We start from the raw sequence: 22,436 nt of genomic DNA on the forward strand, positions 1-22,436 counted from the left end.
TAGTGGCTGGAGTTACTTATGATATATGTACCTCCATTGATTACCTGAAGTTGTCAGGTTATGTTGTTGATTGTAATAGGTGTTCTCTTTCTGTCCTTCTTACAATTTAAGTACTAGGCTAGAGAAAAATGCTTACTCCAATATACTACCTTCCCAGAGAGAAGACACATTTTTTCACTGGTTGAAATTATTTTTAAAGTAACCAAGATTTTATTAAGATTAAGAATAGTATCTCATAGATGCATAAGTACCTATTAAGTAGGGAAATATCTGTTTGGCAATAATGTAGAAACCTTTTAGGAAATGGATAAAAATTCAATATTATACACTGTTTATATATCCTAAATTACCATTAGAGTTAAAATACAGAAGGTGTTTTTACACTTTTCAAAATGTTTTAATACTTGAATAAAATGACTGCCACATTTTATGAAAAATTGAAATCATTATTTCCTGACTTCTTAAAAATAATTAAAGTTGTAATTTCCTGTCTATTATTTAGTTTAATATAATGAATAATTAAAATTAAAACCTGATTTAAAATTTGATTAGAATCTAATCAATAAAAAAACTTAATATTATCCAAAATCTGAACATTTTTATGAGATATGTTGAGGCTATTTACCATGTAAAAAAAATAATGCTGAGATGTTTAGGAGTGGCTTGTGTACCTCTCCAAAATTAAATTTGGTAACAAAATCATCATGGAGATATGAATTTTAATTTAAAATAACTGATACTAGAAATTTTCAAAATACTTGTTCATTTAATTTTTAATTTAATTAGATATCAACAATTTGATTATGCAACTTCTCTGAGTTTAAAAAAATACAGAGGCTTTTCTTTTTTCTTTTTTTTTTTTTTTTTTGGTCACTTCTAATTTAAATGGTTACCTTTTTTGCTTTAAAACAAAGTTCTGTCAGGATGTTAACATCTAAACCACATCATTACTAATTTGTTGGTATTGAGCCTATCTCCTCCTCTCCTTTAGCTGAATTATCAATGCACAAGGAATTCTTAAGTTGGACATGGGTTAAACTTCAAATATATTATTAGTAAACATTACACAGTCTTACACAACCCTATGAATATAGTCAATATCTACTCGTGGAAAAAGTAAGATCATGACTGTTGCTTCTAGAACTGCTATTTTTCTCATTTAAACTGCCATACACCTAGAGATTACATTACAGCCCAGTCCAGCTTTTCCTACATCTGTGTAGTTCATCACTGAGCCTTTTTCTTCTTTTCTCCAGGTGGTTGGGAAGTGGCCATCCTTGATGATCTAGAAGGTTTCAGGAATCCCTGAATTCCCTGAATGCCATGAACATATTGTGCATTCACTTACACATACAAGAGAAAAATGAAAGTCAAAGCTGAAAGTAAAATGGACATAATTTTAATGTTTTTTTTTTTAATTTTGTGCATTGGATTCAAACAGCAAACTGTGTGCACTCAACTGTTATCACAATGTTGTCAAGAGGTCTGTGTCTTTTACCATTTTACACACAATTGTTCATTACAGTATGTTATCAGCCTCGTGGAAACCAGGGGTGTGGCATGGTAAGCAGTGGTGGTAGTGCACCTAGCTTTTATATTATCTAACTTGAAAATATTTCTCTTCTATGATTCCTTTTTTTCTTGATAAAAATAGTTTTCACCAAACGTTGGTGGTGCACACGCACTACCATTCATGCTTGGCATCACACCCCTGACAGGAACACATGTTCTTATTTTGTTGATAAAAAGTATTACAAAAATTTCCATACAAAAACTATTTTCATAGAAATCTTGCATTTCCACAAATAAACCTGAACATTTTTTTGAAAAAAACTGCTCAAGAATTTTGTTCATTTAACATTGTGACTGTATTGATAAATGCAGTCCGCTTCGAAGTTCTCCACACATACTTTTCTATAGATGAACAGTCCCCTTTCTCCTTTCACTGAGATCTGCCCAGGCTCCATCAAGTTCATTTAGAGCGGGAACGAGGGTTTAGATGAACATATCTGAATGTTAAAATGAAAGCTTCAGTCTTCCACATAACCATCAATACTCAGCCCTCTTTTACGACTTAAGACAAAGATTGCAGAACATCATCCTTTTTCATTCAGAATCTCTGAACCAACTGTTGCCCTTTTATTCGGGGGATGGGATTGGGGAAAGGGTATAAGGGGGTAGGGTAAGGATCTGGTAGAGTTGTATGCTAAATCTCCTGCTTTAGTAAATTTAAGAAAAACATTATTGCCTTGGTAATTGACATTTCTATCTCAATCAGTGACACAGACTGTCAAAAGAAAGAAAGAAAGAAAGAAAGAAAGAAAGAAAGAAAGAAAGAAAGAAAAACACTGATGAATATCTGCTTTATATTCCACTTGCCATGAAATTCAGATTTGTTTTGCATTACATTTTTTTTCACATCCTATAAAAACACATATCGTCTATTCAGATGATATTATACTGAGTAGCTGGGGGCTAGTAACATCATCACCTCTATTACCTGGGTGTCAGAAGACTGTACTGTTTCTTGTATCACTACAGTTTTTGCTGATTCCAAGTATTTTTATTCTTTAACGATTTTTTTTTTTTTTTACTGGTTACCCTTGGGGCATCGATTTTCCACCTCCTGGCAACAGTTGGACTTCAAAAGGAACCTGTAATTTCCTACTGGACTGCATTTGAAACCAGCCACAAAATGCGCATGTCACATTCACTCAGAAGAAGGGAGGAACCCATGATAAACAGTGTAACCCAGTGTAACTTGGTTGATCCGTGATGCTTGCAAATCAAGTCTGATCATTGCAACTGCTTAGATCACAGAGTCTCTAGTTCATAGACACAGCGGCATGAGGTAACTCATTTTATTTTGCACAGGTTGCATATTTCCACAGGAAACATTCTCGCTAAATTGTTTGGAAAAAAAGACGACAGTTTGTGCTTGGGTGTTTGGCCTCCCAGCTTTATGCCATGGTTTCTTTACCTGGCAACCTTCTGTCGTTAAATGTGTGCATGTTGATAACTTCTTCTGTTTTCACAATAACTGGGGCCTGTGGCTTGTGTTTTAACCGTCGCTGGCACTTCAGGGACATCCTCAGTTCTTCCACCATAGCGCTACAGAAGGACCTCTAGGAACAACACAGAGAATGAAATATTACAAAACAGATACACTGCAACTGCCCAGAAATAATATTAAACTCATTTTCAACAGACTTGTCAACATAAAAGCCTTGAAGGTTTGAAATATTTCATTAAGAAGATTATAACAGTTGTTGCACTTTTAATAAACAACTCATGATATTTCAAATATTTTTATCAAAGTGGGCTAGTTTAAAGAAAATCTCCACCCGATAGTGAAATTAACTGCCAACAAGGAATGCATATAGTATGTATATGTTGAATAAGATTTTCAGATGTAAAATTTATTAACATCATGAAATATAAATCTAACTTAAAATTTAAATACAAACACATATACACAAATCAATAACCAGAAATCCATTCTTGATTTTTTAACAAATAGAAGAAATGTACTACTTTTAAATCACAACATGAAATATGAAAATTTTCTTTAAACATGGATTCTACATTGTGCATCTCAAAACAGAACAAAAATAGTACTCACACATTTAGACATAAAAACATGGAAAATAATTTCTGGTATTCATCATATCTTGGTGTGATTATGCCTATAAAGCTATCGATGATGATTACAAACAGATGATTTAATCATGAAATGACAAACTGTAGCACGTTAAAAATACATGAATATTAATTTTTTTGTCAACATAGGCTTCATGACTGAAAGCTGGCAAATAAGTTATTCCATGAAGAAAAAATGACCCTATAAATATTATTTTAATTCCCATTTCATTGGCAATAGATTTTGTTAGAAATTCTGTATATCTGGGGCTCATTATTACACATTCCTCACAATTCCTATTACAGAGTCATATATGTGAAACAAAATTTTGTTAGTCTCCTTCCCCAGTTAATTGAGATACACATGTATTAGTTACATATGAATCAGATTCATGGACAAGTTTCATATTGTAGTTGGAATTCAGATGGGCTGAGACTTAGGCTCTTTCTGTGCAAGCACTAAAAGTACGAACAACAACCAAAAATGTGGACAAATATGAAAAGTTTATACAGTTCCTAACAGTGATATGAAAACAGTGAAATAAACCTAATCAAGTTTGCGTATGAAGACATTTTTTCCTTTAGATGTTGCTGCTTTATCGTTTATCAGTTTAGGCTAATTCCAAAATAATACAGGATAAAATATTGAATACCATATATGTGCCTTACGTTTGTAAAAATATTTTGCATGCATAATCTTTTGTGTCATTCAAACTAATACTTTGAATTAAAGTAGGCATCTATGTGACAGAAAACGGATTCAGAGAAAAGGCAAATAAATCACTTTCTGTGGCTCATACCTGAGACTACAGCAATATATTCTGATACCCAATTTTGTGATTTTTGACCCTGCCTTAGTATCTTCTTGTCCATTATTGGCTATATCTTCATTTCTCTTCTATGGGTTCCTGAACAGTTTCCTTATTGGTATTCCCAACTCTAATGTCTAGGCTACCCTTCTCCAAAGGCTCACAAATAACAGAAAAATCTATTTTTAAACCAGTTATTAATAGCATTTCCTTGTCCAACAAACAGATAAAATCCAAATGTCCTGTTTTTTCCCCATCATGACTTCTATGATTCAGCTTTCCTCCTTCCTCCTTAATTTCCCCTCTCCATTTCTTTTTTCTCTACATATACTCTTCTCTGCTTGGACCTCCAGGATTCTTTACTCCTTCGCTTCTTGCTCTAGTGTCCTGCAGAATTCTTTCACCCTTCATATCAATCCAACTTTATCCCTTATCTCAGGACATGACTCATATTTTCAGTTATTCAGAAATCACTTTCCAAATGACCAGAATCGTTATTTCATTCAATGTGGTTTTGTCCCTCTAGCATTTTGCACTCATTGTCATGTTTTTCTATCTGGCCTCACTGTCTTCTGTGTATCCTTCTCACTAAATTGTAAAGAGCAGAAATCAAATTCTCATGGCAATGAGTGAGCACACATGTATTCTTTAACTGTTGACTGAATTTTAACAACAGTTACACATGACCCTAATATTTGAATTCTAAGTTAACAGTGCGTTTAATTCATTTGCTTAAAAGTTTTTTCAGAAGCTTAGTAAAATGCATGTCTATGAGTTATCTGATTAATCAGGTAAAACTTTGGCATTTGTTTAATAACATTAAATTAGTAAAAATATTAATTTATTAGTACTTGTAATGGGTGATGATTACATGCTACACATGGATTTCCCATTAACTACAGTTACTGCCATGCATTATTTATAATGTGTTAAATTATACAGTTCAGAAGTTCATGAATTATATTTCTATTAAAGGATTTATATGACACTGACAGCCAGTAGATGGACACAGTGTTTCTCATTGCTTAATACCTACTATTAGATGTACTTATTAAGAACATGATGATAATGATGATGAAGATGGTGATGATGACAACACTGTAGAAATGGAAAAATCTGACTCCAAAAGGGGGAAGAATACATAGTCTTGAGGTAACTTAGTCTTGGCTCTCTGTTGAAACATTTAACAGAAGAATTGATTAGATAATAAAACAAGGTCAGAACTTGATGCCATTGACACTTTAAAATGTTATAGGATGTGAAAAACGTTGAATTGTCTGAAATAAGCCTTCATTTAAAATGAATAAATTTTGCAATGCTAAATAAAACCCTCTTCTTGGCAAACTCGATTTTTAGACATTTTGAATATATTAGTTCAAATAAACTAATTATTATTTTTTGTCCATACTAAAAGAGTGTCCTAAACAGCTGATTTCCTTTGGGAAAAAAATTTTATAAATATACATACCCATTCAACTGTGAAATGATTCAATTTTATTTCTAGTAAGTGAAAGAGTAAAGTATATTTAGTACCCTGTACTTAACTTCAGACTACAAATAAAGGCATATAAAACTCTTTTAAGTAATTTTGTATAACATTTATATTGTTGAGTAATATAAAATGTAGGTTAAAAAAGTCTGCACCAATCAAAAACCACAATACCATCACCTTTTACAAATTAAAATTATCCTAAATAAATTATATTTACAAATTTAGAAGTTCTGAAAATTATAAGCATGTGACCCCGCCATTACTATTTTAGGCTTTATCTAGTCTACAAAACTATTAGAAAGTGAACATTTTAATCAAGCAGCCTTTAATCAACCAACCAATAGCTTGGTTTTATTTAATGTCAAATTACTACTTTTACTATTTTTTTCTTGGAATGAGTGGTATTTTACCAGTTCTCTTGATCTATTAGTGTATGTTTACCTAGAAAATAGTTTTATTTTAGGTTATTAATAAAGTCACCGTGAAACCAAGGGTTCTCTTCTTGTAGAATATTTCTAATCTTTCACAAAACTATGAAAATTTAGATCTCAGTAAGAGTTTAGAATCTACATGGAAAATTGAAAGAATGTAATGATATCATAAAGCACTGTTCATTTGTGGCACTAGGACAAAAACATATTCTCTACTTTTTTTTAAAGCTTTAGAATGCAAATTCCATATTGTAATCTGTGTTAAAATCTAAAGTTGAAACTTCAGAAATGATGGTGAATTATAGTTGTTTCCCTGTGTCGTATGTTGCCAAAAAATTACTATGTCTAACTTTTAAATAAAGTTCTAATGTCATTCAAGAGACAATCTGTCTTTCCTACTTCATATAATAATTGGAACTTTAAAAATGCCTTTTTATTGAAATATTAAATAAGGTTTTGAAAAACCCAAGTGCATGTAACAGGAGTTTCTTGGATTATAATAAAGAAGAAGTAAAGGGGGTGGGGAGGAGGAGAGGAGAAAGGAGAGGCAGAATAAAGAATAAAAGAAAAAAGAGAGCAATAGAGAGGGAAGGAAGGAAGTAGAGAGGGAGGGAAGACAAAGAGGGAGGAGGGTGAGAGGAAGAGAAAGAAAACTATGTTGCTTTTCAAATCACTTCTTAGGAATGGAAAACCACAAATTGTGTCATTAAATAAGGTAACTTTCTTAGGGTGAAAACAACAACAAAAATGTTTCTCCACATTAATATAACAGACTACAAAAAGAAAAAAGAAAGGCACAAGGATACTAACCATTATTAAAAACCTCTTTTAGTAAGTTTCAAAAGTTTACTAAACAGTGTCTGGATGGTAGGGTGGCACTAACCAAATAGAAGATTCCTGAAAATGAAAATTTAAATCTTTGAGCTGTTAGCATGTATAATTGCATTTAAATTAGTAAAACTCATTATAAAAGTCACTATATTTAATGAGGCAACCTGTATTTACACATCTCTAATTCTATAAAGGATGAAGGTCCGGAAACTTTAAAAGTATAAATGTGGCTATATTTACATTGTTTTTAAATAAAGCTGTATTTTTATTTGGAGTATATAATAAGACAACATAAAAAGTCCACAGAAAAAATGTTCCACGAATATCATTATTGGCGTATAGAATAATTTATTCTGAATAGCTTAATTTTCTAATTTACAGATATGTTTATATGATCACATGATGTGACAGCACTTAGCAAAACACATAATTTTTTTTAATATTAGAAATCTAGTTGTAAATATGTTCCACACTGGACACTGGCATAAACTCCACTTTTAAGTTAAGACCTTTATATCTATCAATGTCTTTTTTAAAAACAGCAACTGATGAAAAATAACCAATTTGAATTTTTAAACTTTGAAGCTTGTCACTTTCAACTTGAAAATATGTTGTCATTTATCACCCAGAGGAGAAATAATCATAAAATATTATACAGTACGATTAAGTTTGTATTTCGTATTTATTTTTTAAGGAGGAAACTATTTTATGTGTCTTGCTGTCTATTCTTTGATAGTATAAATGATACTCTAATATTCATTCAGAATAATTTGCAACCATTTTTGCATACTTGAAATTTCCTACTTGAAATTCCATCAAAAATATTCAAGCTACTTCTATCAGATTTGTAGCTCAATATTCTAATATATACTAGCTTATATCAACTAATCTGCCTTTTCTAATGTTGTATTTAATTTTCAGAGAGTGTGAGTGGGGGAGAGGCACAGAGAGAGAGGGGGACAAAGGATCCCAAGAGGGTGGTTGTGCTGACAGCACAGAGCTCAACATGGGGCTCCAACTTGAGAACCATGAGATCATGACCTGAGCCAAAGTTGGAAGCTCAACCAGCTGAACCACGTAGGTGTTCCTAAATTGTTTTGTTTTGTGCTTGTCCTTTAAACTGCTTGTAATCTGGGGACACCTGGGTGGCTCAATCGGGTGAGTGTCCAACTTCGGCTCAAGTCATGACCTCACAGTTCCTGAATTTGAGTCCTGAGTTTGAGCCCCATGTTGGGCTCTGCTCTGACAGCTCAGGGCCTGGAGCTGCTTCAGATTCTGTGTCTCCCTCTCTCTCTGCCCCTCCCCCACTTGTGCGCCTGTGTGCGCGCGCGCGCTCTCTCTCTCTCTCTCTCTCTCTCAGAAATAATAAATGAATTAACTTTAAAATAAAATAAAATAAAATAAAATAAAATAAAATAAAATAAAATAGTTTGTCATCTGGTCATGGATAACCAGTCTGTTCTCAGACACTTTTCTAATTAATTTTTGATGCTGTGGGCCATTTGACCATGAAGTCCAAATCACATATAGTGAAGACAAACCCAAACAGTCACTGATCCCTGCATACAATTATCCCATATTAGATAATAGCTAATCAACTAAATAATAACTAAAATGGAATAAAAGTATAAAGAATATAAGATGCAATATTTTATATAGGCATTGCTGTATTAAATGGAGAAAATAATTGTCATTTACTATGACACATTCCTTTTGATTTATACTCTTTTTAATTAACAGTATTTTTAAAATATCAAAGAGCTAATGCTGTACATCAGAAGTATAAATTGACCTAAGGCTATATGAATGTAACAGTGAAGCAATGAGAGATGGAAAGTGACTAGTTAATACACTCATGTCAAAAATATATATAGCAACTTTGATCTTGATATTCAGTTCTAGAGCAGCTATCATTTTGAAAAAAATATGTTATTTAGATAAGCTTTGCAGCTGTCAGAAGGGACTTTTTACATGCAGTTTCTGTAGTGATCTTATTGCTTAATCACTTTAATTTTACAGCTAGAGAAACTCAAACTCAAGAAGTCGTTATCTATCTAAGGTTATGCATGTAACTGGCATGAGAACTAAAAGAAGAATGCTGTTCTCTTGATTACCATTCTACGAATGCTTTATTATTTTAGCTTGCTTCATTAACAGTGATTTGAATTTCAGTAGAGCCTTTTACCTGGATGCTGTTCTTAATATATATTAATTTTTGAATAATAAGTAATAAATCAGACAAAAAATAATGGGGCAAAAAGAAATACATTTTTTAATGAATAAAATGACAAAGCATCCTATGCTTTAGCCTGGATTATTTTACAATAATAAACTTACCCAAAGATTAAAATATTCTCAGAAACCTTGACTCTTACAGAAACAATTGCTGAATATTTTATATTGCATTTAGCAAATACAGTGACACAGAAAGATGAAGCATCATCATACATTTTTATACTTCCCCTACTTAAGCTAGAAAAATCAATAAAGTCTGAAAAGCTTCAACACCACCTTGGTCAATATAACTATGAAATGCATTTTTAAGAAAAAGCAATGTTAATCATCACATTCTTGCTAGTTGTCATACTCATACAATTTTCAACAAAACATATAACATCTAAATATCTAATGCCTAATTCCAGGAAAGCTCTCTCTTTTTAAGATCCAGAAGTTAAAATGTATCAGCTTTATGAGTAATAATAAATACGTTATAGCAACAGCTGCTTATTATATGCCAGACACATGAAAAAACTTCCATGTATATTAATAATCTTAATTTTTAAAACTTTCATCTATGTTATATTCATAACTCATTTATTTGTGTATTTTAAGTCATGTATGGAAAGTTTAAATAATTTTATCCAAAGTTGGATGAAGTTGAGAAGTGACCTCAAATCTTTTTTTTTTTATTCCAAAACTCACGCTTAATTGTCTAGGAAAGTGAAATAACTAGACAGTGCTTATGATCAAAGCCCACAGTCTTTTTATCTATTTTAAACTCCTACTCCACACATTTCATCAATGCAACTTCAGGAAGGAAAACTATTAGGAGAAATAGTTAAATATGCTGTCTCCACTTGTGCAATATGTTACAGCTGAAGTCATGTGAGAGGAGGCATCTTTGACTTTGGGAACCACTTGACCCTTGGGACAAAACCCCATCTGCACAATATGGATAATGATCATTGCACACTCCTCAGGGTAACACTGTATTCAAATGAGACATTGCTCTTTAGAAACTCTAAAGTCATTTCTAAAAACAAGGTAGTGAAATTATTATCAGTCAAGCTACAATTTTAAAACATCATTTATGGGCGTAAACAGGATGGCTCATCATAAACAAATGACTTAAAAATCCTTTTGCTGATTTGGAACTAGGTTGGAGAATAAAATAAAGATTGGCATCTCATTTTTAAGTATGATTTTATATTTATGTTTAAAAACATTTTTAAAAGCCATCCAGTTAATCTTTATTTAGGTCATTTATAGAAATGAAGAGATGCTCTGCTTTCAGAGAAAAGCAGTAACTTAGACAAATCATAATGAACTATTTGTCCAAAGTTTTTTTTTTTTTTTGCAACTTTTAACTTGTGAATAGCAACATGTTTTATGGCTAAATTTTATTATACTGAAAATTTACTTAGAACTTTTAACTTCTAAAATTTTAAATGTCATTGAAATTTCATACATTAAATCAATGAAAGGCACAGATATTCTGTGTTTTGTTAATAGGCATTACTTGCAAAAGGTAAATATTGAAATCAGTACTGTTGATTTATAAGAGTGCACTCCTATATCTTATTCAATAAATGACTTCTTGTAAAAAGCATTGCTCCTGATGGAACAAAATTCTTCGGCATTCTGAAAGCAACAACCTGTTTTCATTCTTCTGGTTCCATGAAATACAGATTCAGTCAGCTTTGAAAGTGTTTCCTAATACATACTCTTTCATCTAGGATCCCTAGTCTTGCAGCTTTAAACTAAACCACCCTGATTTTCTCTTTATCATTCCCCCAAATTGCATTGTTTTCATTCCTTTGGCCTTCTTCTGTGAGTTACAACTTCCTTTTACATTTGTTATTCAACTCTAGACCAAAGAGCATTGTATGTGCTCTCAAAAACATTTTTAACTTTCAGTGTCTGGAAAAAACATCATTATTTAGAGGTTATCTGGAGTATGATATACCAGCATTCTATAATACAAAGAACTGCATTGACTAAAATGTACTATATCATGGAAAACAACAATACAAAATAGTTCTTACAATGTACTTCAATCATCTTAAAGGAAAACTCAAATCAATACAAATTCAATATCTGAGCAATAATTTATATTTTTTTATTTCTCAGACATTTTTAAGACATTTTGTTATACTTAATAAAGAGTATTTTTGTTGCTAAGATTTTTCATGTCAGGAAACTCAAAGATTCATGTTCAAACTATTCAATAAAAACAATCTTTACAGGCAAATACATTTCAATTGCACAAGAAAGAAAATATTTCTGTATATAAATCAGACAAAATATTAAACTATGTAAGTTATATTACTATTATTGTGGAAATCAAAAGAAGTCAGAATTATGTACATCTTTTAAAAGAGGACATCTTAAAATATTTAAGAAATAAGTACTTTTAAACATAAATTAATTATATCATAAAATAGTTTAATGAAAATTAAAATTATTACAATCACTTCTAATTCATGCTTACAAAACCAATATACTCTAATACATACTACCGGGCAAAACAAAATTCTGTATATTAAGTAGCTTTTTTCAGTTATACAGTAAGACTTAGAGAGAAACAGGACTTTCAAACATATCCACGTAACCTGAAATGCACGGATAATTGCCTCAGATACACAACAGTTTCTTGGATTCTTACTGAGTGAAACTTAAGTAGTAATATTTTTTTAAATCGGGGAAAAAGTAAGGCAAGAAGAAATAAATTAGAAAATTCACATGTTGATTAGTTACTTTTTCAGACGTAATAGAAAAAGAAAAACTTTTTCGAGGATCTTTCCAAATGGTCAAGTTATACTTTGGAAAAATCAGAAAAATAAATATTTATTTATTTAAAAGTTTGAATAAATGAAAAGCAATGTATCTTTGATGCATTAATATTTGCATCAAAATTAAAACCATGAATTATTTTGAAAATTGTAATACACCATCTTGTGGTTATCTGAAAGGAATGCAATTTACAGTTTTTGAATTTTTAAAGTCTATATATTTCAGCATTTTCTTCTGTTTTCCAATTTAACCTGCCTTCATTTAAAAATGGTATTTTCTTATACTACTCTTAATTATCAAACAACTTGAAAATATAAAGTTATAGTCATCAAGACCTATTTGTTCCACTTACATTTTATAAAATATGTGCTATAAAAGACATCTTATTTTCCACTTTATATAGTAATAATAATAGCTATTAATTTTATTATCCTCATTAGAGGTAAGACTTGACATGGGAAGCTATTAGCTATTCATAAATTTTTCCATAAAGTTCATATTCAACTAGAATTGTGTCTATATTGTATCTGGCAGCCTATTTAGATAAAGAGAAGAAATTTCATTTTTTAAATACTGGAATACTATAGTCTAAAGAAAGAAGGAAGAAAATGGAGAAAGAGAAGGGAAAAGAATTATGGAATTATGAATAATATATCGTTGCTTACCTTCAATGTGAAAAATATAATTCATTGCATGTTTGGCTCTCAATAAATAATTACTGAGTAAATGAATGATTTCACAAATATTTACCTTATTTTTAAAATGTAATTAAAGGCACAATTATAAGTGTAAATAAACTGTGAACTTCTATATGTCCTCATGCATATTTCAGGATAAAATCTAGGAATATTTTATGGCTAGTGTTAATAAATTAAGTAAGGTGCTAAACAAACTGTATAACTAAATAAAATCTTCTTCTCAAGAAAGTTAAAGAAGAATTGAGCCCAAGAACCTAATTTATCCCACTAAATAAAATGGGTCACTTTTAATAAACCTACAAGTATTTGTTTTATAAATATAGTTCTTTTGAACTATGTAGAAACATAGTTCTTTTTTATTCTTTTTTTTTATTTTTTTAACGTTTTATTTATTTTTGAGACAGGGAGAGACAGAGCATGAACAGGAGAGGGTCAGAGAGAGGGAGACACAGAATCTGAAACAGGCTCCAGGTTCTGAGCTGTCAGCACAGAGCCCGACGCAGGGCTCGAACTCACGGACCGAGAGATCATGACCTGAGCTGAAGTCGGCCACCCAACCGACTGAGCCACCCAGGCGCCCCAGTTCTTTTTTATTCTTTATGATACACTTTTTAAAACAGTTCACTAGAATGAACTTCATTATTAATTTAAATACAAAGAAATAGGTAAATAAATAGATGATAGATCAATCTACCTTATGCCAACAGGCACTATTTGGGACCTCAAAGATGCAAACCAAAGACACTAGGTCTTTGACCAAAGGAACTAAAAGTCTAATAAGGGAGAGAGGCAACCACACAGAAAAAGCTACAAATGCTTAAAATAGTGTGCTAAGGGAGAATGGAGATATGCAGAAGCTTCACAGAAAAAAAAGATATCTAGACTTAATGATGGATGCGGTTTAAATGGGCAAAACACCTTCCCAGCTTTCTCAAAGGAGGGGGAACTGTTTTTGGAATTATGACAGTACCTGAAATCACCTAAGTATAAAAAAGTGAAATGTACATGTCATATTTTTTTCATTGAAATAGGAAATGAAAACCTAACACCATCTTGTGGAAATAACTGTGTTATGTACCCAAATCCATTATACCCTATTGATTAAGGAAAGCTTTCTGGGCAAGTTGATACTTAGTCTTGAATGCCTAACCTAAAATGACTGGTGAGAGGTTGCCAGGTAGAAAAATGGTCAAGATTTGTTCAAATGAAATGGAAGAGGACTTGAAAAAGCTGAATGACCTTGGAAAATTGAAAGTAATTTAGTCTGGCCAGAGTAAAGGTACAAATTGGAGAGAAGCAAAAAATAAAACTACAATGGTAGGGACAGATCCCGAAGTGCCTCATGTGCTAAGCTAGTGAATTTGGATTTCATTTTGGAAGCTATGTGGAGACAGGGTGTGAAAAGCATTGGGAATATGACTAATAATGCTCATGTAATATCAACATAGATGTTTCTTTCCAACTTAATGTTTCATCTATTTCAGTCAATACATTACATTCCTTTTCCTTAACTTTTTAGGTCCTACAGGTCCATAGAAATTCAGGAGAGCTGGTTGATATGTGGAAAATCCAACTAAACTAGTTATTTATAAAAATATTGAAGAAGGTTTTTTACAGAATTAAATCCATAGATTCTTTGCTTTTTGTTTTTGTTTTTTGTTCTGTTTTTTTTTTAACAGAATGTTTATACATTAATTGTGCGTTAAAGACATGGCCTAGGCAAATCATATGACTAGGATACAAAGAGACAAGAGCAATAGAACACCACATGTTTAAAGAGATTAATTCATTTGTTTTATTTTAATACTGAGATATATCTTTAATACATATAGAAGATTTGAGGTTCCAATCAGAAAACCCAAATTCCTTCTGTATTTTTGGACTCATTTTAAGCATTATCTAACCAAATAACACATTTATTGGCAAATTATAGTAAAAATGGAAATTGAGTTAATATATTTTGTCTTTGATTAGTTCTTTGGATTTGACTTTAAAACTCATTTTGACACTACAAAAAGGATCATAACATAAAAAGTGTACTTAGACTTACTTGTCAGTCACAACAAATATTTGACTTAGCTAAGTCAGCAGATATAGCCATCTTGGATATTGTGGGGGGGGGATTTTTCAAAATTTGAATTGGTTACTTTCCTCACGGATAAAATGAGACTATCAAAATGGTCATTTATAAAAACATTATTTTGAAGTGTTAAATACTGTAGTTAAGGAAAAATATAGAAATGTTGTATCCAAAATTTTGATTTCAGAAGGATAATTGCAACATAAATTACCAAAGACACAGGAAAACATTTTTGCTTTTCAAAAATAGTTTTAAAGGTGTAAGTGCTCAAAGAATATTTGCAGAATACATTTACCTTAATGTATGATATTATTTTTAATTTCATATTTTTACTCTTCATATTTACCAATAAAAATTAATAAACCTTTTGAATATGAAAGAGAACATAATATCACTGTGACACAAGGTCTAAAAACTTAAGCCCTAAAAAATGTTTTTTTTATTAAAAACAAAAGAGAGGCCCCTGGGTGGCTCAGTCAGTTAAGCATCTGACTTCTGCTCATGATCTCATGATCTCACAGTCACGAGTTCCAGCCCCAAGTTGGGTTCTGTGCTGACTGCTCAGAGCCTCAAGCCTGCTTCAGATTCTGTGTCTCCCTCTCCCTGCCCCTCCCTCGCTCACATTCTCTCTCTCTCAAAAATAAATAAACATTAAAAAAATTAAAACAGAGATGCTTACATACAAAAAGTAAATGAAATGCCAGAAGACTTAAAAATGGTAAAGCAGTATTTCATGTTTAGAGCTATAAATTTACATACAAAACGTGGCATGCACCATCTGAAAGAGAGATCTTTCTATAAATATTCTTCATATTTATAGAACTGAGGAAATTATAGCACCATAAATATATAATTTGAATGAGATTCACAAGTTTTTTTAAGAATGGAACAGAAAGACATTTGTACAAAATATTAAGCGTATTAAAATCCCAAGAAAATATGCAATAATCTCAGGTGTGTATAAACATTCTTCTAAAGACTCTGGTGCTAAGGAATGAAGGATTAAAAGTAACATTAAATGGCAATAAAGGAACCACACTATTTTCACATATTCACTAATTTAGAAAATTAGCTGTTATTTCCACAATGCAAGTTAAGATTTCTTTTTTCCATTATAAATTTATTGCACTAAAAATCTTCAAACAAAAATTTCATTTACCCTCTAACTTGAAACTGTTCTTCAGGATTGTATTTTAAAGCACTTTTTATCTGCAGAGAAGTACTTCTCTTCATATTACAATTTCTTATTTTTGCTTCCTTCATTAATTAACTAATTTCCTCCATTAAACTAACCACAAAGAACTTCAAGCAGCCAAAGTCTCTTCCTTTTCAGGCTTCAGTAAAAGGAGAAATAGCCACTTGTTCTGAAGCTGGCTTCGATTTAAACATACCATGTTTAAATTAAAAAGCACAAAGCTGATCATGATTCTTTCTGTGAACCTTTGTTAGATAACGAATGGCAGAAGACAATTAGCGGTCACCGTTCTAAGAATTACCCTTGGTTGGAAAGATCAAAAACAGTTTGTTTTATTATCACAACAATTGCCTTAAATTGTAAAAAAGTGACATTTACCTTTTCCAATTGAGCGTTTTTTTTGGACTTGTATAAAAACTCTCCCACTGCCACAAAAACGGAGAGCACCAGGCCGGCTGCCAGAACAATGAAGATGCCACCAATATTTTGAACCCCCAGGGCACTGGCCTCTTTGCTCTCTTCCTCTGGACAACCATTGCCCCTCCACCACTTTTCCTTCATCATGTGCAGCTTGCCTTCCTCTTGCAGCTGAAGGATTGCTATGGTGATTTTGTCTCTGTATGGAGAACCTAAGAAGAGAGAAGATAGGTTAGCTATCGCAAGGAAACTGGGGTTTTATAATTAAAGGTTAACATGATCAGAGGAGGGCAGAACTTTTTCCAGACACTCCAAAGTAATCCAGTATTTATGTTCAACAGAAAAAAACAACTGGAAAATGACAAAGAACAGACAGTTAAGATAAGTGAGTAACAAGATAAAGTAGTGCCTTTCTGATTTTGAACGATAGAATAAAATTTGTTTTTAAGGAAGAAAATGTCTCTTTTTAAAAGGCAGACAACTCAGCACTGGAAAATAAGTAAAGCAGAGGTAGAAACCTAAAAAAGACATTATAGAGTGCCAGGATAGTTCGCTAATAGTTAGGAATCATTCCACATTGAAAAAGAGCATTCATAAACCAGTAATCTCTATTTTTAGGAAAGTTGTGGGGAAAATTGTGTTTCGCATGAATAAGTGCAATAATTTAAGGCAATTATGATTAACAAGCTGTATTCAGGGATAGCTAATACTTTGCAAATCATAGGTAATCATTTCTATTTTTTTATTTTATATGAATAAAAGAAATAAAAGGCTTATACAGGACATGGATCATTCAAAAATCATAATGACAATGCATAAGATTTTTGGACAGTTTATGTATTATTTTGTGCTTTGGAGGGAAATGTTCTTTCCACTGGTGGCAACAGTATAAATGAAATTTAGTATTTATGGTAATGGGGGTAGATATTAATCTGTATTAGCCATCATATCATAAGTAATAGCTTTTCTAATTGGCTGCCCAGAAGCATAGAATAATATTGAACTACAAGCATCTTTCAACACCCATCTCAAGGGATTGGTGTTACTTCTTTTTCCCACCCGGAAATAGCCTGTATCTAAAGTTTCATCTTCTTTCCTCAAACACTATACTGCACATTCCATTTTTCTGCATATACACATTCATAAGTTTTTCTGCTTACATAAGAATACTAATTTTAGTTTGTATTCAATATTGCCTCTGATACCTTTTTTTTAACTTAAATATACCTACAGGGACCTATACTGAAACTTTATTTTTGCTAAGAGTGATTAAAAACCTCATCAGGAAACTTTTCTGTCTCAAAAGGGATACCACTATATATCTTGCTTTTACTTGCTTAATATAACACGACCAATTCAGCCTCACTTTCTTCACAGGAATAGTCAGGCTAAAAGCAGAAAAACAAGGGAAATCATAGGCAGTAAATAGCCTGTTGAAAAAGTTGGAGGAGTGATGATCTACCAAATCCAGCTGGTGAGTTTTTTCTTCAACGTAATCCTTAATCTTAGAAGAAATGTGTAACTATAATGCTTCTATACATTTCTCCAGCTTTCCTAAAAAAGGGACATTATCCATTCCTATATTTAGAACTCAAATATTTTATTTTCACTGTACATTTAATTCTTCACGATAATAAAGGAATGTCTGCCTCTTGGCTTCTTTGCTGTGCTCTCTTCCAAATGCCACTCTGATGAAAATATCTAGTTTAAAATCAGTCCCTCACCCACTTCAGTCTCAGTGGATGTCCCTTTCTACTTTGATCACTAACTAGACACTCAGCCTAGGTCACTTTTATTATTATTATCATTATTATTATTATTATTATTAATTTACCTTTCAGGATGAGACTTATTTTCCCATGTAGATTATAAACTATTTGGAATAGATTATATTTATCTATCTATGTGTATCTATCCATCATCTATTTCTATCATGTATCATCTACCATAATTCTCAATATTTTCTCACATAATAGGCTCTCAACAAATATTTCATATTATGGAGAGCATAATATCTGACTGAGAGATTCCTAACATAATGTAAGAGTAAAAACCTAGTGGTTTCAGTCTCTCTGACATGTATTTAAAAACCATAAATTAAGGCCATCTGTTTGGCTATCAAGTTTTCATTAGTTCACTGCATCTAACCTAGCACCAGCTTCAAGGTCACTTTTACGTTGAATTGACATTCTGATTAACCATGTGTATTCTCAGCAAAATAAATGTCCGATTGAGGGGAAAAAAATCTCCTTTAAGCAGAATTGCAGTTCATTAAATATGTCTTTTAATTAGAAATATAGCATCTGAAGCAAATTTGTGCTGATAGAACTTGTGAAAATGGCCACATATGACTAATATAAAACGTGATTTGGGGGCCCCTGGGTAGCTCAGTCGACTGAGCGTCAGACTTCGGCTCAGGTCATGATCTCATGGTTTGCGGATTAGAGACCTGCATTGGGCGCTGTGCTGACAGCTCAGAGCCTGGAACCTGCTTCAGATTCTGTGTCTCCCTCTCTCTCTGCCCCTCCCCCTCCTTTCTCCCTCAAAAATAAATTTTAAAAAAATTAAAAAAAATTTAAATGTGGTTTCTTTTCTGGAAGCACAATTGTAAGCAAAATTTGGGGTGATAGTGACTTGAAAAGTAGACTTTCAAATGTGAAAAAGTCTTGATGTAGCCAAGTAATATTTTTGAGCCAGCTTATTTCTCATCCTGAACAATATTGAAAGAATACCATTTTATTGCCAACTCGCCATACCCATTAAACTGCATTAGAATGTTTATTCTAATATCTTCAAACACAATATTCTCCCCCTACTTTCTCAAAGTAGGCACAGACAAAAGCAACCCACTTTTCAAGAAATGATAGATACGCTTTGATGTCTTGCTTGGCTGTGCTTCCTATTTCTAGCACTTACCGTAAACTTGAAAATTTCTCATTGCTAGCAAATCTCCCCATACTTGTTTCCAACATAAATATAGTAATGTGTAAATAGAATTTGGGTTAAGTCAAAGCTACAAAGTTAATATACCTCATTTAGAGGTCTTTAACAAGATAATATAGGGAACATAAGTGATGAAAGTAAATCCTTGCCATGTTTTACTTATTCTGTCACTGATTTAGTTTAAGTAATTATTTTTAAAGAAACAATTCAATAATAAATCATTGCTTCTTTTAGTATATCATTTGGTGCTCCTTGGGAAGAATTTCTATATAGATATTAGTTGAAGTCAAGCATGGACTGAAATTTCATCTAGTTGAAAAATCTCAAGGATACATTGAGATCAAAGAACAAAAGTATCTTTCATCCTCCTTGTGACATGAACAGCCAAGTGCTTAGCTCTAATGAAGTGAACAGCTATTAGTTAGATAGATAGAGCTTCAGTTTTGCCCAAACTCCAACCCAGCCTCAATCCAAATGCTGGCAAGGCAGGAACCATGAGAACACTGAGTGGCAACGAGAGAAGCCATTTGTGCACGGCAAGGCTGCCTCCAAGGAAGATGTGTATTTTTACAAGAGGATTTTAAGATTGATTAGAAAAATACTGAGGAAATTATAAATATATCCATTATAATGCAAAGTATTGTACTAAAAGTCAATCCTCAAATGCCTAAGAGGACAGACAGATAGCCATAAATGAGTGAAAAAGCACTTTAGACAAAAATATCTGAAAAATTGCAACATCCCAGTGGTTAACTTTCACCTCCAGTTTTAGTAAAACTCTACGAGAATTTCAACATAGGGTTGCCAGATATTTTATTGTGTGTGTGTGTGTGTGTGTGTGTGAGAACACATGAAACATTCTATCTAAAATTCTCTACATTAAAATGTTGGCAAATAAATCATTGTTTTTAATCACGCAGGATATGCCAAATTTCTCTTAGACCTGAATTTGGCCTTTCCATTTTCACTTTGTAATGTCTGATTTTTGGTTCTTTTATATTCTTGCTCACAATGAAATTTTCTTCAGTTATTTAAACATATAGTCCATACTGACAGAAACTGTTATGTTTTCTTTTAATTTTTTTCTTAACATTTATTCATTTTTGAGAGACAGAGAGAGACACAGCATGAGCGGGGAAGGGGCAGAGAGAGGGAGACACAGAATCTGAAGCAGGCTCCAGGCTCTGAGCTGTCAGCAGAGAGCTCGACGCAAGACTCGAACTCATGAACTGTGAGATCATGACCTGAGCCGAAGTCAGACGCTCATCAACTGAGCTACCCAGGTGCCCCGTGTTATGTTTTTAAAATGTGTGTGTGTGTGTGTGTGTGTGTGTGTGTGTGTGTTTACAATTTTCCAAAGGATCCCATTTACCAGATAGAAAAGGTTGTAGCTTATAAAAGGAAGGAAGGAAGGAAGGAAGGAAGGAAGGAAGGAAGGAAGGAAGAAGAGAGGGAGGAAAGAAAAGAAAGAAGGAAAGAAAGAATGAAAAAAAGAAGCAAAGAAAACATTACTATTACATAGTGATATCCCTTCATATGTCAGATGCCTAAGACTTGGGGCTCAAAATGAGCACTGAGGAGGCACAGAGGCAGCCTCAAGTGATACATAGTAATAGTACATGCATGGGCATAAATAAAAACTAGAAATTCACCTATTCAGAATTTCCTCAATAAAAGAATTACTGTCTCCAAATGTCCCTAAATGTCAAATTTTGACAATAGAATTTTACATAATTTTAATTTCAGTAACATCCCTCCCAACATATAGATTAAAAGTTCCTTAGGAAAATAAACTGATTATTATAAACAATTAATACAAGTCCCACCAAGTATTTCAGAGCTAACTTCCTGGGCTTAGGAAATTGAGTTGATTCCTTCCTTCCTTCCAGCTCTTCATTCCTTTGCCTTTCCTCCTCTATTTCTCATACTCTTCTCTTTTTGTTCTTCTTGACTTCTTGTTTCCTTTCCTTCTTTTCCTTCATTTCTCTTCCCTGTTGCCCTTCCTTTCCCTTTCTCATCTTCCTCTCTTCCCTACCCTCCCTCCTTCCCTTCCTTTCTACTATTCTAAATGTCTTACTTACAGGATGAAAGCCACACGTTAGTATATGTACTTGGCTCTAAGCCTAAACACAATTTATTGATCTGCCCATTAGTTTGTCATTTTCATATTCTTTACAAACTCACAATTTTAAGTATGTACCAATGTTTTCCTTATCCTATTGCGAAACATCTAGATAGCATAGAAATGATAAAACAAATGAGGTCAGCATTATGTTTAATTCTTGAGCAGGCATATTGATTGATAAATAGCTTCTCTTTAAAGGTTGCACAGCAAGTTGTCTGATACTTGACATGCTTCAGTGATATATGCTAAAATCATATCCATACACTGGTAATTTCCTATCCATTCTGCCAAAATTTTCTTTACTTTCAAATCAGGCTTCTATATGCTTTAATTACAAAGGTCAGAAACAAGATTACCCTTGCTTTGTATAAATATCTCATTTTAAAACTCATTATACCAATATTTCCAAAACTGGATTTTCTCCACAGATTTCCTTTTTTGGTAAATGTACATCTATGTTTCATTTTTAAAGGATTCCTTGGTCAGATATTTGAAGAATACTCCATCACAAATGCACTTCTCATAAATTCACATCATATGATAGCAAAATACGAGCTTCTATCTATCCATTAAAAAAAGGAAAAAGTTAAAAAAATGCTTAAATGATCAGATTAGGGCACATGGGTGGCTCAGTCTGTTGAGTGTCTGACTCTTGATGTCAGCTCAGGTTATGATCTCAGGGTTCCTGAGATCAAGCCCTGAATTGGGCTCTGCATTGACAGTGTGAGCATGCTTGGGATTCTCTGTCACCCTGTCTCTCTTC

The 22,436-nt window shown here is 32.5% G+C and overlaps 1 protein-coding gene across 4 annotated transcripts in view; it reads right to left on the reverse strand.

Annotated features, from left to right (window-relative positions):
• Positions 1-2,319: 2,319 nt before the first annotated feature.
• GRIK2 (glutamate ionotropic receptor kainate type subunit 2) overlaps positions 2,320-22,436 on the reverse strand; it is a 648,818-nt gene continuing 628,701 nt past the window's right edge. Inside the window, exons 15-17 of one of the 4 annotated variants that reach the window (XM_027057189.2) lie at positions 16,567-16,817; positions 5,485-5,619; positions 2,987-3,125 (exon numbers count right to left, since the gene is read on the reverse strand). In XM_027057189.2, coding sequence (XP_026912990.1) covers positions 5,500-5,619; positions 16,567-16,817 — 371 coding nt within the window. In that variant the 3' untranslated portion in view covers positions 2,987-3,125; positions 5,485-5,499. Of the gene's footprint in view, positions 3,126-5,484; positions 5,620-7,181; positions 7,269-16,566; positions 16,818-22,436 lie in introns of those variants that run through there. The other 3 variants (XM_027057193.2, XM_027057191.2, XM_027057188.2) reach the window with 3 other exon arrangements.

The sequence above is a fragment of the Acinonyx jubatus genome, chromosome B2 (genome assembly GCF_027475565.1).
Source record: "Acinonyx jubatus isolate Ajub_Pintada_27869175 chromosome B2, VMU_Ajub_asm_v1.0, whole genome shotgun sequence".
Classification (NCBI taxonomy): Eukaryota; Metazoa; Chordata; class Mammalia; order Carnivora; family Felidae; genus Acinonyx; species Acinonyx jubatus.